The sequence below is a fragment of the Diadema setosum genome, chromosome 17 (genome assembly GCF_964275005.1).
Source record: "Diadema setosum chromosome 17, eeDiaSeto1, whole genome shotgun sequence".
Lineage (NCBI taxonomy): Eukaryota > Metazoa > Echinodermata > Echinoidea > Diadematoida > Diadematidae > Diadema > Diadema setosum.
Window position 1 is genome coordinate 11,134,879 of NC_092701.1, and position 18,658 is coordinate 11,153,536.

General features: G+C 37.7%; 1 protein-coding gene across 1 annotated transcript in view; it reads left to right on the forward strand.

Moving 5' to 3' along the window:
- The window catches only part of LOC140240851 (heparan sulfate 2-O-sulfotransferase 1-like), a 108,755-nt gene that overhangs the window by 59,898 nt on the left and 30,199 nt on the right, over window positions 1–18,658 (forward strand). The window contains exon 3 of the mRNA XM_072320626.1: window positions 16,945–17,030. Coding sequence (XP_072176727.1) covers window positions 16,945–17,030 — 86 coding nt within the window. The remainder of the gene's footprint in view (window positions 1–16,944; window positions 17,031–18,658) is intronic.

Below are 18,658 nucleotides of genomic sequence, written 5' to 3' on the forward strand. Positions count from 1 at the left end.
AAAACTGCATGTAAGAGGTATAGAGCTTATATTGTGTTCACTCTCTTTTGAAAAATGTAAATGGTGAATGCAGCAAGGCTGGCATGTAGTGTTATATACTCTTGCGTGCACGCAAAAGTTTCAGGACGGGGGTTTAGTATGAAATGTTGGCCATGGCTTGTAGTTAACGAAGATCATTATCAAACTTATTATGTTAGGCATTGCGCAAATGTGATTACAAACATGACTTTGTTTTCTGTCTGAAAGCAGATACTGTCAGGTCAGACTCAGAGCAAATATAAGGCAGAGGGTGCATATTCTCACTTTTGGCACATAATTTTATGGTTTCCAAACAACTTTCAGGGAGCTTGGTGCAGCTGATAAACGCAAAGCTGTTTTGGTTATGGTGTTAGAAGAGCATTTTTGAAACACGGCAAAAAGTGCGATCACAAATGCTTCTGAGCTAGAAATGTGTCTGCGGAGTTGATAAATGCAATGTCATTTTGAAACGCATTTGTAGCTGGACCTGCCCACGCCAACCATTGCCAACAACGCATATCCGTTCCACAGGTCAAACTGCACAATGTAGAGCTGCACAGTGACAAGTCCTCCCAGTCAAATCATGACAGAGTTGATAAATGCAACAACTCAAGAAACATGATCCCAAAGGTGTTCGCAAACATTTTTTGATAGTCGGTATTGAAACATGTTTCAAACATGTAGATGTTGATAAACTCAGCCACAGATATGGTTTAAGTATGAGTGTCTGAAGGGGTAGACTACTGATGTCGTCTACTGAAGTGTAGCATGAATGATCTGTTTGCATTGACAGTAGGGGTCATCTTGGTGTAGGACCCTTGATTATTGTCTGCTGGTGTTTGTGGAACCGTGAAAGCTGTGAAGATGCGAAACGCTCTGGAGCCGCTGCGCTAAATAGAATAGTAGCTTATTTTCTAAGCTGGCCAAACAGTCCTACCAGTTAGATAAACATTGCCATGCATAGATATGAAAAAAGAGGCATCCAGCACACAAAGAATTTGAATCCATTCACCAAAATCATCTTTTCTACGGTGTGTTTGCCCGACAGTGGCATTGTGCATTTGTAATGCCTTGTTACCTTGTTATACTAGATTATACTAGCACTTGGCGAGGGAATGCCTCTCTTATCATATTTTTTCTGTTAGGTACTTGACTTACTTTAGACACTACAATACCTGTAATATTTCAGTCGGATTCAGCTAACTTGTGACTGATGCATTGAGTCATATCAATATAATTTATTGTGGTGTCCTTTTTTTCTTTGCCTTTTGTATTTATTGGAAAATGAAACAGTTCCCACAGTTATTTGGCTTCCCCATTCGACTCCACCCTTCCCGGTCCACAACATAGCCATATGGAGCATTGTTACCAGTATGGTAGCAATTCAATCATAGAGAACGGGTGATTGGCATAGCAGAAGGTGTACAGTGGTGGTGGTGTTTTACATGGAAATTTTATGTACCTCCTTTTTCCTGGCACACTATTGACTTAAAGGGTACCTCCGGATGATTTTCAGACTTTTACATTTGAACAACTATAAATTAGTCAAACTGAGTACAGAGTTTCAGAATTTATAGTGATTGGGATAAGGAATGAGAATGTTTTAAAAATTTATAACAAATTGCAATGAACAAGGATGATGACATGACAGCCTCACCATAAGAATGCATGAGTTGGGGCTCATAACAGAACAAAAGAAGAAGGCATGCATAGATTTTTCACAGGTGAACTTGTTAAGCAAGCGGTATTGTAATGGAATTACACAGCTACATTTCTGAAATATCTGAGGCTCTGATGTCATCAGCACTGTTCAGTGTAATTTGTGTAAGATTTTCAATTTATTGGTTTCTCTGCTCTAGGACCACAATAAATTCCACGAATCTATACATGGAGCTGTTGAATCATGTACTACATGATGTGAAATTATGAAAATTGTCTGGAATGCCCCTTTAAAGATTCAGAAAAAAAAAAAGAGAAAAAGAAAGAAGTCATTGCGTTGTCGGACCGGGTTTCACACGCGAGAGATTTCATACAAATCAGCTCCTACCTGTCAGGCACATTCGATTCTCGAGAGCACGGACCACATGTCAATATCGAGTGGTTATTGGACTCACAGTAATGTGACAATGGCAGGTTGTATGATTAGGGCTTTGTCTCGTCATGGAAAACAAAAAGGAGAAAGAGAGATGGACAGAAAAGGAGACAAGGAAAGAGAGAAAGGAAGAATTGGAGGGGAAGGAGAAGGAAAGAAAGGGAGCTCGAGAGAGAGAGAGAGAAAGGGAGATTAGAAAAGAGTATGTATTTGGAGAGAGAGAGAGGAGGAAGAGAAAAATAAAGGGAAAGGGAAGAGAAGGAAAGAATGAGACAGAAAAGGAGGGGGAGAGGAAAGGGGAGACAAGATGTTAAATTGGGAAGAGCGAGAGAGGGAGGAAGAAGATAGAGAGAGAAGAGAAAAAAAGAGAAAAAGATTGGGGTAGCAAAGGAGAGAATGAGAGCTTTGTCATCATCTGTAGACCAAATTAGTCACGGATAGATGATCCTAAATTGTGCTGCTAATATTTGAGCAGTTTAATGAGCCGTTCAGCCACCGAACACTTCGCACCCAACACCCCCGTCAGGGGACTAGCACCCAGCCAGGGCACCACCGTGTGCGTGTGCAAGAAAAAGCCTGTCAAAAACCAGACACTGTCGTCATCACCGTCACCCACGGACTACAAGATCATGCACGCTTGGTGTCAGAAGTATAATGTATGTTGCCCACTAGATATAAAATGGCGTGCACACATTTGTGGCTCTAAGTCCCTGAAGAAGTTTACAAATGGGGAATCAAAGTGTAGTCAAAAGTTAGTCTGAGAAGAAATAGTAAGATTTTCCAAGCACAACAATGAAAATTTGGTCAAAATTTGATGAAAAATAAGGAAGGTATGACATTTTGAAGTTTCACTAATGTTTGAGGAAACAGTTCTTAAACAGTCAATATTGATATGCAGATAGTGAAGTGATGATGTCATACCCTCAAAACTTGCCATTATAGAAAACATTTTAAAATTTCTCACTTTCATTCAAATACACCCCAGTCTCAAATCCTGATATATCAACCTGATCGTTATTCTGCAGTTATTCAGCCAGGAATAACATAATGTTTCAAACTTAAATGACAGAAGTAATGCATTTTTGCTATTATTTTATACATGATCAAAGGATAATTGTGAGGTAATGACATCAGCTCACTCATTTGCATAATTTCAAGTGAACAAGAACTAGTCTGCAAATATTAAAAAAACTTCACAAAATTATAACTTTCCTTATTCTTATCTAATTTTGATCAAATTTTCATTATTGTACTCGTAAGATTTAACGCTTTTTTTTTATTAGACCATTTTATAACTAGATTGGCATTCCTCATTTAGCAGGAGGGACAGAGCTTTCAAAAGGGACTTTTGAAGGTTGTCAAAGAAGACAATTATAGCTTATTATGAGAGAGACAGTGGATTATATTTTTCAAATCTTGTTCTTGTTGTGGTTCAGTGATTCTAACATGTTCTCATATCCTTGATTGCACAGATTAGGGAATGTGGCAAAGAACAAAACACTTGAAATATTCCTCCCAAGAATGTTTGAGAGAGACTGGAGATCCAGACAAAATTATAATGATCACAAGTTTCGAAACAAATTAAAGAGACTTTGTTCTATCTCCTACAGTATCGATGATGCAGTAAGGATACATATCACCAAAATATATCACACAACAAATACATTGCTATGTGAGGCATTCAAAGACAAAACAAATGACAGAAACTTAGCTGAATACACCTAGCCTCTACAAGGTTGGTATTGTGAGTGCAGATGTTGTGTTTTTGAAAGCCTCAATGTATTATTTTGCAAAATGTGTGTTCTCAAAAAAAAAAGACTTCTGCATCACAATCAATTTCTGTTCATGGTGCTTCAGCAGAATGGAAGAAGTCCAATCATATCCCAGGATATAGGAGCAAGAGTTCGGCTGTCCAGCACTTCCACTGGTTGTTCCTCATCCTTCTTCTTTCTCTTTAAAGAAAGAAAAAAGTTATTTTTATTAATATTATGATTATGATTTTGATGATGATGATGGTGATGATGATGATGATGATTATTATCATTATTATTATTGTTATTGATATTTTTCATTATCATCATCACCATCATCATCATTACCATCACCATCATCATTTCTGCATATAAGAGAGAGAAAAAACAAATACTTTCAGCCTGCCTCTAGTGGGATTTTTGACCATAAACAGCCTAAAATAAGATCTGGAATTTTCACACGGATGAGGGGGCAATATTCCCATACTCCCCTTGCAATTTTCAGGAATGTTCTATTCAAAGTGCAGACTGGTTATGGTATATATTTACCCAGTGGATCTTCAGGGAGGGTGTCCCAGTAGCCGACACTGTATATAATGGTCACCTACTCTCTAGGCATTGGTGGTTGCCTTTTGCAGACAAAGCTCATCATTTCCAGTGACATTTAGTCAGAAGATGTTTCTAACACCCCCTCCTCCTCCTCTACACTAAACAAATGAATAACACAGAAGACGGCATTGATATTTATAGTACTTTTGGCTGAAAGGTAAAAAGGTGTCAAAATATTCATAGTATGAAAAAATTATCAGATTACTTACTTTTAACTGCAATTATCTTCCTTTGCAGTTTTCTCTCAAAGATCTAATTACAAGTCACATACTTGTGTAAATAGTAAAATAGGTGTTATTCATAACTCCTAACAGATCCTATCAATTCACTGTTTCGATCAGTAATTTTTTCTTAATTTTTTTTTTCAGGAGATAAAGTTATTTGTGGAAGTCTGAATAGTCATAGAAGAACATGTGGCATATGGCATTGTTTCCCTTTTTCTTCTCAATAAAGTCCCAACAGAAACTGCATTCTCATTATGAAATCTTTTGGCAAAGAAAGTGTGCAAAATTCTTGTTGTTCTTGTTATTTTTTATAATACCCTTTCTCTCTCCCCAGAGTGCTCAGGGAGTCTGTACTGTAGAAGTGTGAGAGATTGCTATACCAGACATACAGCAATGACATTTCAGAGAGACATCCACCAACGTTGGGCAGTAATGGGAAAATGATGAGGTTCTTCTCCCTTTTTCATGTCTCTCTTTAATAACGTCAGATGTAGTTGAGTTTGAGCATGGACCTACAAGGAAAGGAAGTTTTCTTCACATGGTATAGCGTCAAAGTGAGTCAGTCTAAAAATGAGTTCTTATGGGAGAAGGTTTTTTTTTTTTGAAATGCTTATTCATTTTCTCACCTCGCCCCCACCCACACTCCATCCTATTTCCCTTGTGGCCTGACTTCCATCTGTTAGCATTCATATGTTTTAGGTTGAATATTATTTGTCATTGCATTATTTTGCACACTATCTATTGTTGTTTGACAATCATAAATCTTCCTAGGAACATGGTTGCAAAAATACTGTCAAGTGAAACTCTCAGGGTATATAATACTGTAAACCATGATATATATATTCGACACAAAATTTTTGCGACTTTGAACCGACAGCCTTTTTCGTGGCGTTCAATGCATATAGTGTAGACAAGAAATTTTGCATGCATTTAAATTTAGCAAATCTTGGCGCTCACGAAATTCGCGAAATGAAAATGCATGCGAACATTCCTTGTTTTACAGTATATGCTAGGTGTTTTACTTTTGTTCATGCCACACAAAGTGTGGTCTTGACCATGCAATTCAATGTCCCATTTATATGTTGGTCTATCTTGTTCTCGTAGTGAGGATGGACTGATTTTCTTGCAACACACATTTCAGATAAACACCTGACCGAGTATGAACGGGGGGGGGGGGGGGGGGGGGGCTTCTTAGGATTGGAAAGATTCAGTGGAAAGCTGAATCTCTCACAGAACCTTGGAACGTCACAGAACGTGTAAACTGTAATGATGGTCAGTGCAGGTGATCTACAACATTTCATAGCGAACCAGATTGTGTTTGATAACAGCACAATACCAACCATTTTTGCAGCTGCTATTCTGTGTTTTAACATCATTATTTTTTTTTTCCAGGGCTGGCTCTTATAACAGTGCATTTTAATATTATATTGTGTATACATCTTCCTTTTTACTTGTTTTTCATTTCACAAAGTGAAAAGAGTACCATCTATCAGGTGAATAAGAAATCCCTTTTTCATGGAGATAATGTGCTTCAAAAGAAATTTGTACACACTTCCTGCCTCGTATTGCCATCCTAACATTTGCAGCAAGATTTGGTTACAGTGTCAAGGCCATAAAGTATTCTGTTTCCAGGTTAAGAAGTAAAAAAATGTTCTCCATATTCTATTAAAGTAATAGCTCTTTAGTACCAGCAATAGCTAATTTGATCTTACAGTGATAAATAACAGATATCTTAAGTGGTACTATTTCTTCCCCATCTTCTAGGGCCGCGTTCATGCGAATTTCGTAGCCAGAATCACAAACATGAATCATGATTCAAAACGGCGTTTCAAATCACGGTCTCAGCGGAAGAGCGTTCATGCGGGCTTTCGCTTAACGTTAGATACTAGCATAGAATCGGTGTATGGCGTTGATGTAAACAAATAAGTGCAAGTATGGTGCCAAAACACCCGATTCATAAGACGTACACAAGCGCGTGAACAGAACTAGAAGCTGTGGGATACCCCCATGAGACACGCATGCGCACAGCGCACAATGACGTCATAGAATCATGATTGAAATCACGGTTGCGTACATGCGGTTTCTGCGATCGTGATTCTGGCAGAATCATGATTCAAAACGCCCTTTTTTCCGCGTTTCAGATCAGCGTTTTGAAACGCGTTTAAATGGAAAAATCGCTTGAACGCAATGCAACTAAACACGTTTAGCGACTAAACGTGTTTAGAAACGCAATTCTAGTTTCGCATGAACGCAGCCTAGGTCACTTTGATACAAGTAGGGGGCACATACAGGCCCTCACAGCACAAGTTTCTATTTATATGCTGGTCAGACTTGAGAGTCTGGTGTCATTTACCTCGTACTTTAGGCTAAGAAAAGTATTCTGTTTCCAGGTTAAGAAGTAAAAAAAAACTTCTCCATATTCTATTAAAGTAATAGCTCTTTAGTACCAGCAATAGCTAATGTGATCTGACAGTGATAAATAACAGATATCTTTAGTGGTACTATTTCTCTCCCATCTTCTACATTGTAGGTCACTTTGATACAAGTAGGGGCACTTACAGGCCCTCACAGCACAAGTTTCTATTAATATGCTGGTCAGACTTGAGAGTCTGGTGTCACTTTCCTCGTAGGCTAAGAAAGGAATGCCGTAAGACGATCATTTCTGTAGCTCAGGATTAATCATTGACGAGAAGAGCCCCAGCCTTGACCAGAAATGAGTATTTTCTTTTTTTACTTCCGTGCTCATACAATACAACTTTTTAAACTTCATGTACCTCAGTATCTATACATTATTTGATTGGTTAGGGCCTATACCACTCTCTTGCACCTTCTGCACAGTATACCAATCGAAATGTTACATTGACTTTATCCCAAAATAGATCTTAACTCTATTTTGACTGTCTCATTTTCCACCCACAATATGGGTGGGATTGTATTCTTGTTAAATGTTTACTGGGGTTTCTGTTAGAGTAGAGTAACTGAAAAAAAAAAAAAAATGTATTTGAAAGCTTGCTTAATATGTTTCCATGAACTTCCAAGGCCTGCAAGTCCTTCTAGCACTAAGCAGTACAATGGAGACGATACACTGTTTGCATGCATTTGCAAAGCGCCCCATCGTCACGGTAGAATTGTTCGTTAAGTCTGTAAGTCTGTTCAGCTAGGAAGCCACATTAAGGAGCAAACAGCATCACTAATCTCTGAAATACTAATTGGTGTTTCTTCTGGTGTGAATTTCCCATGGGCTGCTAGAGGGAAAATAAATCATATGAAAAATTTACCTTAGGTATTCAGTAGGGAAATAAAATCAAGGGGGAAATCTGCAAAAGAAAGAGAGGGAGAGAGAAACAGTATGGTAAATAGCTGGTATTTTTCAGTTTGAAAGTGCAGGGAAGCCCTTTCTGTCCAGGTGCTAGACCAGATGATGCAGAGTGGCATTGATTGTATGCCAATGGGTGTTGGATGTCTGGTGGCATATTTACACACCATGGCCCTTTGCAAACTTCCTTCCACCGCAAACAAAGGAATGCAATTCATACACACACACACCTACCCACACACCTACCCACACACACAGACACACACACACTCACACGGACATATTAGCCCGTTCACACACAAGGGAAAAAGTGCGATTTAAAAATCGATTTTCTTATCGCGATCAAAATTTCGAAATTTTTTCCAGTGTGGACAGAAAAATCTCACTAATTACCGCGATTCTTATCGCGATCCAACTCGCACTATTAGTGTAATTTTTCAGAATAATCGCGATTATTTTGCCAAGTGTCGTGTGTGTGAGCGCGATCGAGATTCGGAAATCAGTATTTTTAATCCCATCGTTCGTAGCGCGTGCGAAACTCTATTGGGACTGCGGGGTCAGTCTTCGGTCATGCAAGATTCGCGCATGCGCAGTTTGGCCACTGATCGTTCTTTCCTTGCTGCGAAGTGCGATTTTTCCCTGTGTATGAACGGTCGAAAAAAAAATTGAAATTTGGATCACGATTGAAATTTCGATTTTCATTGTTTGTGAACGGGCCTTTTGTGCATGTACGCACGTGCAAATGCACTCAGATTCAGATTAATATAAACACACACACACACACACACTCAAACACAACTATACGTGCTGATGAAATGATGAAATAAATTTTTTGGTCAAGTTTGTGTTTCTTTTGGTCTACTGTGATATGTTCGTTCGTTGGAAACTACAATACTACTAGACTCGTAGAAATGACGTCTTTTGACATAGTGACTTTTAATGTCACAACACATTAGCATTTCACATTATGTCATTCAATGTAGATTATGTTCTTTTACCCCGTCAACCCTCCTTGCTTGCCCTCAACATTTACACAAAAATTCATTAGTGAATCAATATGTGATTGATGTAAATTGGTGGTCATCAACTTCTCCATTCTAATTACTCCATTGTTTCATTTATATATGTGCCTTCCTGCTTCCAAAACTTCCCGAAATGGGTAAGAAAGGTCATAGAGGACACACAACCTATTCAACCAACTTGTTCAGTACAATTTTAATAGAATACTCAGGTGGGAAGAATGGATACATATGAAGCAAAGAGTAAATACCATCTCTGATAGAATAAAGTTTTGATGATGTTTCAAGATAGTAGAATGAGGTAAAGAAAGAAGAGAAAGAGTTATGAAGAACAGGATATCAGATGCAGAAAGATGAAATGTGGGAATGTGAGAGAGATAGAAGAGTGGAAAAAAGAGATAATGCAGCAGAAAGGATCCACAAAAGAATGATCCAGGAGGATTTTGTTTGCATGTTCCATCATTTTGTGTGATATTGGTGACACTCATGAAGTGTGTCATTATAAATCCACATGTCCTTGACTCTGTGTCTGTGGAAACATTCACATTTTCCCATCTAGTCTGAGAAACCAGTTTTTATGTGGTGTGGCATTGCCTGTTGTTGTATTCATTTTTACAATTGTTTTATGTTGTTAGTGTTTCATATGGTCAAAAAAAAAAATCTGCTTAAAAATCTGCTTCATTTGAGCCCCTGGATGTACATGTTTTGGCTTCTGTTCTAGAATCTTTAGCACCAGTGTCTTTTGAAGACAGACTTTCATGTCTTTTTTTTTTTCTGCTTCTTCATCTTCTTCTATTACTGTGATGTACTTGTATTTTCAATCTGTTTGCTTTGATGTACCTATTGTAAAGCGCCTTGAGCATTTAATCAAAGTGGAGAACGGCGCTATAGAAATTGTATGTATGTATTATTATTATTATTATCATAATTTGCTGAATTTAAAGGTAGGGGATACCTTTTACAGACCTCCCAAAATGCAGCAAAACATTGAATATGAACCTCAGGGGACTTGTTTAGGCCACTGCTGAGAAATTTGGAAGTCAACAGTTATCTACAATTTGAATAATGCACAAAACTCAACTACTCAGTAGTTCTGTGTGTCAGCCACACTTAAGCCTTTTTGTTGCAGTCTTCTGTATTTTTTTTTTTAATCTATAAACACAAATCTAAAAGTATAAGAGCTGATGTAATAACATATAGAGTGTGTGGCATGTTTGTAAGTTTTGATGAACTTTCTTCACAAAATATACATGATGGACACACATGCAGTGCATGGGTCTGCAAAGGTAGCCTAGCAATGTACTGGAATTTACGGTGAGCCCCTAAAAAAATTTAATTCAAAATATAACGGTCAGTAAAAATGTACTAAATGTTACGTTCCACTTTCAATACTTTATGGAAGTTTCTAAAATGATACTCTCTTCAAGATACCACTGTATTTATACACCACTGTATTTATACAACTCTTCATTTAAGGCATGCAAATGGGATTCCCTACCTTTAAGGCTTATTCTTGAATTGGCAGTACATTGGAGATGATTACAGCAGATTACAAGTCATTTCTTCTGTAAATTGGCAAATTTGCACAAACTTTTTTTTTTGTAATGTGCAGATATATTGTATCTAACAAGTTTCATCTAGTTGTTGTTGTTTTTTCCATAACAGTGCAATATGATATGCAGTAGAATTCATTAGTGTGAATTTAGTAATGACAAGATGGATAAAGAGGTGTGAGTTTTCCTTAATTTGTCTCCCTGTACAAATGGAATTTGTAAGACCGCAACTGCTGATTTATAATTTAGCAAACATGTCAGGGAAATAGGAACCAGTGGGGACGAAATGCCTCGCAAGACAATTTAAAAGAAGCTCACCCTTTTTATTTGATACTCAGTCTTCCTTGTAAAGATCAACATCTAATGACTCACATTGCCCTCAAATGTTTTACTCATTCATGCTCTCAAAATGCCCTTCCAATAGACTCCTAGTTACACTCATTTCTTCCCCTGAAACACTCACGTGCACTCTAATATCTACATTCAATACAACTGGCCGCCCGTCTCTCAACCCATGGTTTGAGAGATTTGTGGCCAGTTGTGTCTTGTAGATAGGAGAATCATTGCTGATTCTCACGATTGGTAGCAGGTTTGGGGAATAAGTGCGTGCCACCCAAGTGTGTTTTGCCCCCTCGCAAGTGGACACTTCACAGTGTAGTGCCATCTTCAGACAGTGAGATGGAATATTCATGGTCAAACAATCCGTGGGTGTCGTGTAAAATTAGGTCCTCTTGTAAAATCTGTGATCAGTAGGTCATTCAGGGTAGAAAAAAAAATAATTAAAGAGGGAACAAAAGTGCTCATAATTGGCTAAACACTCAGCATCCATCGATTCACCTTTCTTTGGTTAATTCATAGTCAAACAATCCGTGGATGTCGTGTAAAATTAGGTCCTCTTGTAAAATTTGTGACCAGTAGCTAATTCAGGGTAGGAAAAAAATAATAATTAAAGAGGGAACAAAAGTGCTCGTAAGTGGCTTAAAGGGATAGTACAGTATTGGTGGAGATGAGAATTGGGCTTTTAAGTTTTTGCAACATACCAAGAAAACACTTATGAAATAGTACACAGCATGCCATTTTAAGAAGAATTCAAAGTTTATTTGATGAAAATCGGGTTTGGAATAACTGAAACATCCAAAAACAAAGTAAAGCAAAGCAATCGTAATAAAGTGTGGGTCCCACACGTTATTGGAATCGCTCTGTTTTGGATATCTCAGCCATTTCAAAACCAATTTTCATCAAATAAACGTTGAATTCCTCATAGAATTACATGCTCTTTCATATTTCAGAAGAGGTCTCTCATCATCTCACCAAAAAATGTTAGAAACCTGAAATTAGGTCTCAACCAAAACTATACAATCCCTGTAACACTTCACATCAATCCATTCATCTTTCTTTCTGGTTAATTTGTGTCAGTAACATGATTATGGCATTGCATTTCACTGTCACAACGGCATATTTATTGACATCCATTTATGTAGTTATTGTTGATGTTGTTAGTTGTTGTGTGTGTCTGTATTTTTTCCAAAATTATTGGAATCACTTGATTGTATTTGATACCACAATGAAATTTCAGTTACATCTTGTATATATTCATCATGGCAACGAGATTGTTACCTTATTATTCCTTATTTTCTGCTCATTGCTAATGCAATATGTTTTTGTGGAATTCACTTTGCCTCTGTCCTTTGTGAAATTTCAATTATCATCTAGTAATATTTAGGAGCATGATAATTATTAATGCAAATCATCATGTGTCCTCAAAGATGTCACACATTGATGTCAACCTTAGAGCAGCTGAGATACGATTTTTAGAAGTGAAAAGGTAGTAAATGTACTGATGATGTGTGCACTTGTCAGGTTGATATGCATTCAAAGTTCTGCCAATAACCAGCGAGAGTCACCATTTCTAAAGACACTGCCTTCAAGAGTTGATAATTCCCCATAGAGTTTGCTCATAATACAAGAAATTCCTGTGAGCAATAGGTTAAACATTCTGAGGCTGAGGATTGGGGGGGGGGGGGGGCACATCCCTGGAGACCAATATGCAGTAGGCATGCTATGTTTCATTTGAGATACTCAAGGTAAGTTCTGGCCAGTTTATTTGAAAGAAAACAGATAATGGTTGTATAAATGCTTACAATTGCATCAAAACATAATGCGTTGTTTACAGGCAAAGAAAGTTTTGAGAGTAAATTTGGTCATGTATTGTTTGGCCATGAGCGAGTCAGCTATACTGTATGCATGAGTGTGTTTTATTTCATATTTCATATGCATTTTATTTTCATTCATTTATTGGATGCATTAGGTGTGTGTGCATGTGTAGTTTATACATAGGCTTGTGTATATGATACAGACAGGTTCAGGGCTTGACATTAGTAGTGGCCAATAATTGATGTTAGGCCACCAAATTTCCATAAAGGCTATCTTTTGATGACCCGATGGGGCAGCTAAGATTCAAATGAATTTCGATCTTCCCTTTTAATTTGGGCCACCAAAATTTCAAATTCAAAGAGTTTAGTGGCCCCAACAAGCTACCAGAGAAAATAGTCAGTGTCAAACCCTCAATATGCATTGTATATGATAATTTATTATGTGTATAAGTTTTGCTAGATTGAGTACTATCACCCTATTTTGAAGGGGATCATCTATTTACCCAGATATCAAAATTTGTTGACCTCTTGCCGAAGGCAGTGTATGCGGCCTTCATTGAAGACAACCAAGCATACCGTCATAAGTGTCGCCAAGCGCCCCAAGCTAATGGGCATGGAGTCTAGGCATCAGTGCTTTCTCCAAAAGGCTCGTCGAAAAAAAAAAGATGACTCACAATTTTCTCCGTTTATCCGCTCATAGTGTCTTCATCTTGCTTGAAATATTTGAAAGTTTGGAATTCTCATGAAGGAGTCAACTCGTCCGGGAAGGATCGTCATTAATTAACCTAGTTTCAGATGTTATTACTCTTTTGAGAGAGAGTTTATATTGCCAGTGTTGGTTGTGGAGCACAATATATGAGGTGACCTTGATTTTGCTGAAAATCCTCCAATATCTCATCGTTTGTCAAACAGAGGGCATGCAGATTGGAGATAAAATGACGTAACTCTTCCAGAAAGCCCCCTGCAAAAAACAACAAACAAACAAACATTGAATTGTGCAAGCTGTGGAAAAGGAGTGATATGAATTTTTTTTTTCTCTTTTTTTTTTTTTTTTTGGTGGAGGGGGTTCTGTTTCCTAAAGAACACTTTGATACTACCGATACTACTCATTCACTGATAATCTTTAAAACACTCTAATGTTCAAAGGGAGTAATTGTTTTCTAATGCAGTACTGTAAAAGTGGATATTTTTGCGCAACTCATTTTTCGTGCTCGGCCGGGCAAGATGAGATTCGAGTGTTTTTAATTCCGCGCAATCAAGACATCAACTACTGGAACATATGACAAGAAAAAATATCTGCATGCTTTTATTCTCACGCTGGTTGCACAAAATGCGCAAAAATTTCTACACCGCGAAAATTTTTGCTTTTACAGTATTGCCAGCTATGTGCATGTTGACGGTAGAAATAAGTCAACATTGACGATGGTGTCTGCATTTACTTGCGGTATCACAATATCATTATAGCAAGAAGTATTTAAGGAGTAAACACAGAAGGGTAGTTAGGGGATAGCAGAGGCTATACATGGCAATGGGATATGGTCATCTTTGTAGAAATCTCTCTTTTCTCATGGATTTTGTAAGTGTTGTCTGAAAAAAGTATGTCAAGATCTAATGAAGATGAAATGACATGTACTGTAGATGGTGATGACACCAATCCACGTGGCCCCTGTAAATACAAGCAAATTTGTATCATTGATTTAAAGTGGTTATTGTGCAAATAAGTTCTCCAAAATTCTGTTTGTTTGTTTGTTTGTTTGTTTACTTGTTTGTTTTTACTCTGAGAGGATCTATGTCGAAACCTGTTAGAGATTTTGGCATAATTCCTTTGTAGTGATCTTGCATGATTTCCAATTTCATGATGTTAGAATCGTGAAGAAATAGTTAAGTTAATCATAGCAGAGGTTAAAGACCAATGCGCCTACTTGAGATCACCCATTACGCACAGTGTAGGGTAAATATGGTAGATCTCCTTAAACATTGACCCCTAAAGTGAAGGCAGCCAGCTGTTTGTGTGTATGTGTGTGTTTGTGTGTGTGGATGGGTGGGTGTAGAAATGTGTCTTTCAAGATCGTTTTAATCCCCATCCCATACTCTTTAAGTTAATTCACTTATATGTATTTAGAGATAGATAGATAGATAGATAAGTACAATTGTAGATAGGTCAGTAGATGGGTACAATATCAGGTTGTCTCTTATATGTAGCATGTACCATGCCAAATAGTGAAATTTGCTGTTTTCTTTTAAATAGTGTTGGGTAGAGGTGGACATTGCAAGAAACAAAGGAATGAATGGGTGAAGTCACACATATTTATTTCTGGAATGAATTATGCATTTTATTTTATATTTTACTGCATTTCCTTCAAGATAAATGAAAGGATCTCTATACATGCATATCATGAGTACTGTGGGTTCTGTCTGAACCTCCCAGTTCCACTTGGTGGCTGAATGATGGTGCAGCTGCAGCCAATTGAATGGTCACAGCAAATCTGTATGTCTGTCTATCTGTTGCAATTGGGGTTTCATTTTATTAGCACCAACTCTGTGTGTTTGTGTGTTTATATGTGTGTATGTGTGTGTATGTGTGTTTGCAGTCAGTAGTTTATTGCCTTTATTTCAGTGCAGGTCATAATGTCCGTGAGTCACTTGAGTTTATGACCATTGCTTCCAGATTTATCCTGAAGCAAGGCCAGTATTATTGCAAGGACAATTGGATGGATGAGGGATGAAACGTTTTCTTTTTTCTCAAAGCTCTTCACGTCCCATTTTCCTTCTTCTCCAGGCAACTCCTTCTCCCCCCTCCCCCCCCCCCAAAAAAAACATACAAAACAAATAACAAAATTATTGCTACTCCAGTTTGACCAATATTTCACTTCTACCATGTGAGTTCCGTGTGATAAATCAGCAATTTAATCTCTGTGTTAGTCCCTTCTTCAAGTGCGTGATACCTTTTGCCGACAGTGTTGAAAATTAGTTTTCTTTCTACCATTTTATTGTAGCAGTTGCAGAGGTTCGGCAGACTACAAGTATCATGTAATCATGATGGTTTCTCATATCCGTCTCTCAGTCGCTGTGGTCCGACAAGAAAATCTCCAAAATCTGCTAAATCTCACTAAGGAAGCTGAGCAGACATTCCGAGAGTAGGATATTGGGTTGAATTCCTGAGAGACACCGATCTATTAATTCTGCAGTTGTTACATGGCACGCTCATTCAGAGACTTACCAGGAATGCAACTATCAAATGTCTAAAAAATAACGGTACCTCACACATTCATGAGACATCTGTAAAAGTGTACATTTGTCCCTTGTGAAAACAGTCGATGTAAAAATAAAAAGATTGATATCAAATCCATATTCATTTCACATGTTGATTTTTTTTTTCCCATCAGCATGATATTTACATGATGTATATGTTTTGATGGCAAGCTGTCCTCACTGCAGTGGTGAAAACATGTGTACTTAGAAAATCTCTTTTTCCAGACCAAGAAAAAAAAAAATATTTTGGCTCCTCATCATTACCTCAAAAATAGTATTCTAGAGAGAGAGGTCTGTGATGTCTGTGCCAACAAATTCAAACAATTTAGACCTCGAAATAGACAGAAGTATACAGCCTTCAGTGCTGGGGACTTGTTCGTCCTGGGTTGAACCAATAACCATGTACTGTTATCAGTCAATCATTACATTGCTCCATCAACACATCTCTGCACAGACCCATACATCACCACGAGGTATTTGTACAGGGCTGTAACTGTATTATGTCTAAATTATCCCTTTACAAGGATCTTCAAGGGAGAGAAAAACCATTAAAGGTCCTGTTTACCTTTGGGAGCAGTGATTTGAATAATGTTCAAGATATCACATTTGATGCATATATACGTAGGTCTCTTGTACCACAAAACATCCTACCATATAAAATATTTGCAATAAAGCCTAAAATGTAAGGAGGTATCGGTATTTTTCTCAGTAAACCATAACTGTAGACGGTTTAGTCGGGAAGCATTTGTATGGTAACTATTGTTTATGTTTTGTATATTTAACAATACTTATCATCGATTTTACTGAAACAAATTTTTACAGTGGTTGTTTCTATCCCTACCTCACATTTTAGAATTATCTTAAAGCACTAATTCTGGGTTTTTGTTTCTTCTGAAAATTGTAAATCAGCCTTAAAGTTATGTTTTGATTTCCTCTTTCTTGTTTCTTTCTGTACAGATGACTATCGTGAGGAATATGTCTTCCTGGACCACCAAGCATCCCGCATTCTTCCATGGCCATTTTGCCTACATAGATTTTCCAAGGTTAGTAACAGTCGTCCTCTGCAAATCCGTGGCCTGTGTTCTGAAGTGTATGCTTTAATAGCTGAGCTTTGAATGTCTGTCACAGTATAAATTGCTTTGAAAATGTTGTTACAAAAAAGTCTGTTCAAATTGAAAAAAAAAAAACAACCTTTGATTCATAATTTCCCCCCATGAATCCAGTGTCAATGTAAAATGGCTTGACTAGTTAGAATGCTCCCCAGGGAGTGGAGAATTGTCACTCTCTTCTCCACTCTGTTAACAAGCATCATTGTTAAAGTTGCTGCAAGAATCCAGTGAAACCTATGCAAGATAAAATGAAATTTACTACTTCCATTAGTGGTTAGATCAGGTTGACACTAGAAGAAACCTCAAGGTGCTAAAGGTAAAAAAAAAAAAAAATGTTTATTTTTAATTTGCAGCATTATATTCTTGGAAGGTGTAGGCCTAAATGGTAAACATGTGATAAAGTACTCTGTGTTATTGCACGGATATATTGTTCCAAACCACATTAATTATGACATTAATATGAGCAAGGGAGCGAGAACACAAAAAATGTTCAACCGTCGTGCTGAGCCTCGTCAGTTTAAATTGGATTATTAGCCAGGAAATATGACTTTGTGTGACAGATTATAGCCCCCAACTCACTTCGATTCAGTTTGGTGTGCCACACGTGGCTGGAAACCCTTGTGTTCTCCGCTCAGATCGAGATCAATCAAACTTGGGCCGTTTTTGTTTGGACCAAAAAAAAAAAAATGTTGGCAGGATCCCAGGTCTTTGTCTGTCAGGGCTGTTGGGTCATATAATACTCCATCTGTTTCCAACTCTTGTGATGACCGAAGTTCTGGATGTAGATTGCAGGGCAGCAGCATCCACCAGCCTTACAGACTTTTAATACAAAAGTAGGGTGGCTACTCTCAGGAAAGTGTACTCATTTGTACAGCAACTTAAGCTTGCTTTGTTACAGAATAAAATGTGACTTGGGGATGTTTCATAAAGCTTTCTTAAAGCTTCAAATGACTTAAGGATGAGTGGTAATCAGCTCTTGTGCTGAATTATTGAAATTCTGATAAGTATAGCACATCAGAAGTGATCACCAGTCGTCATAAGTCATTCGTAATTTTAAGAACAGATTTATGAACCCCCCCCCCCCCCCCCGGCATTACAAATTGGCCAGTAAGTTGTTAATGTAATGGCAGCCTTTGACATGAACAACTGCAAACTCATGAATCGGTTCTTGGTTGTCAACATTTGTTTTGAATGTTTCCTATTAAACTGATTGATTATTGTAGCTTCTACTAAAACACTGAATAATTGGTGCGTATTGTATCAATGAAGGGAGATTTGTCAATTAGTTAATGTAATACTGCTATTTGTTATACTGCTATTTTTGTATTGCTAGGGTTTAATTTTCCATATTTGTGAATCGCTGCTGGACCGGGAATTTAACAACACGCAAAAATGTTGCCATACGCTAGGCTAATAGTGCACTTACAATGTATGATAAGCTTCGGTGTCAAATCTCGAAAACAACCTCTCGCGAAAATGTCTGTGACCTCCCCATTCGCGAAAATACCTGTACGCGAAAATAACCCCTTATACAGTAATGGAGTACTGTACGAGCTGAAATT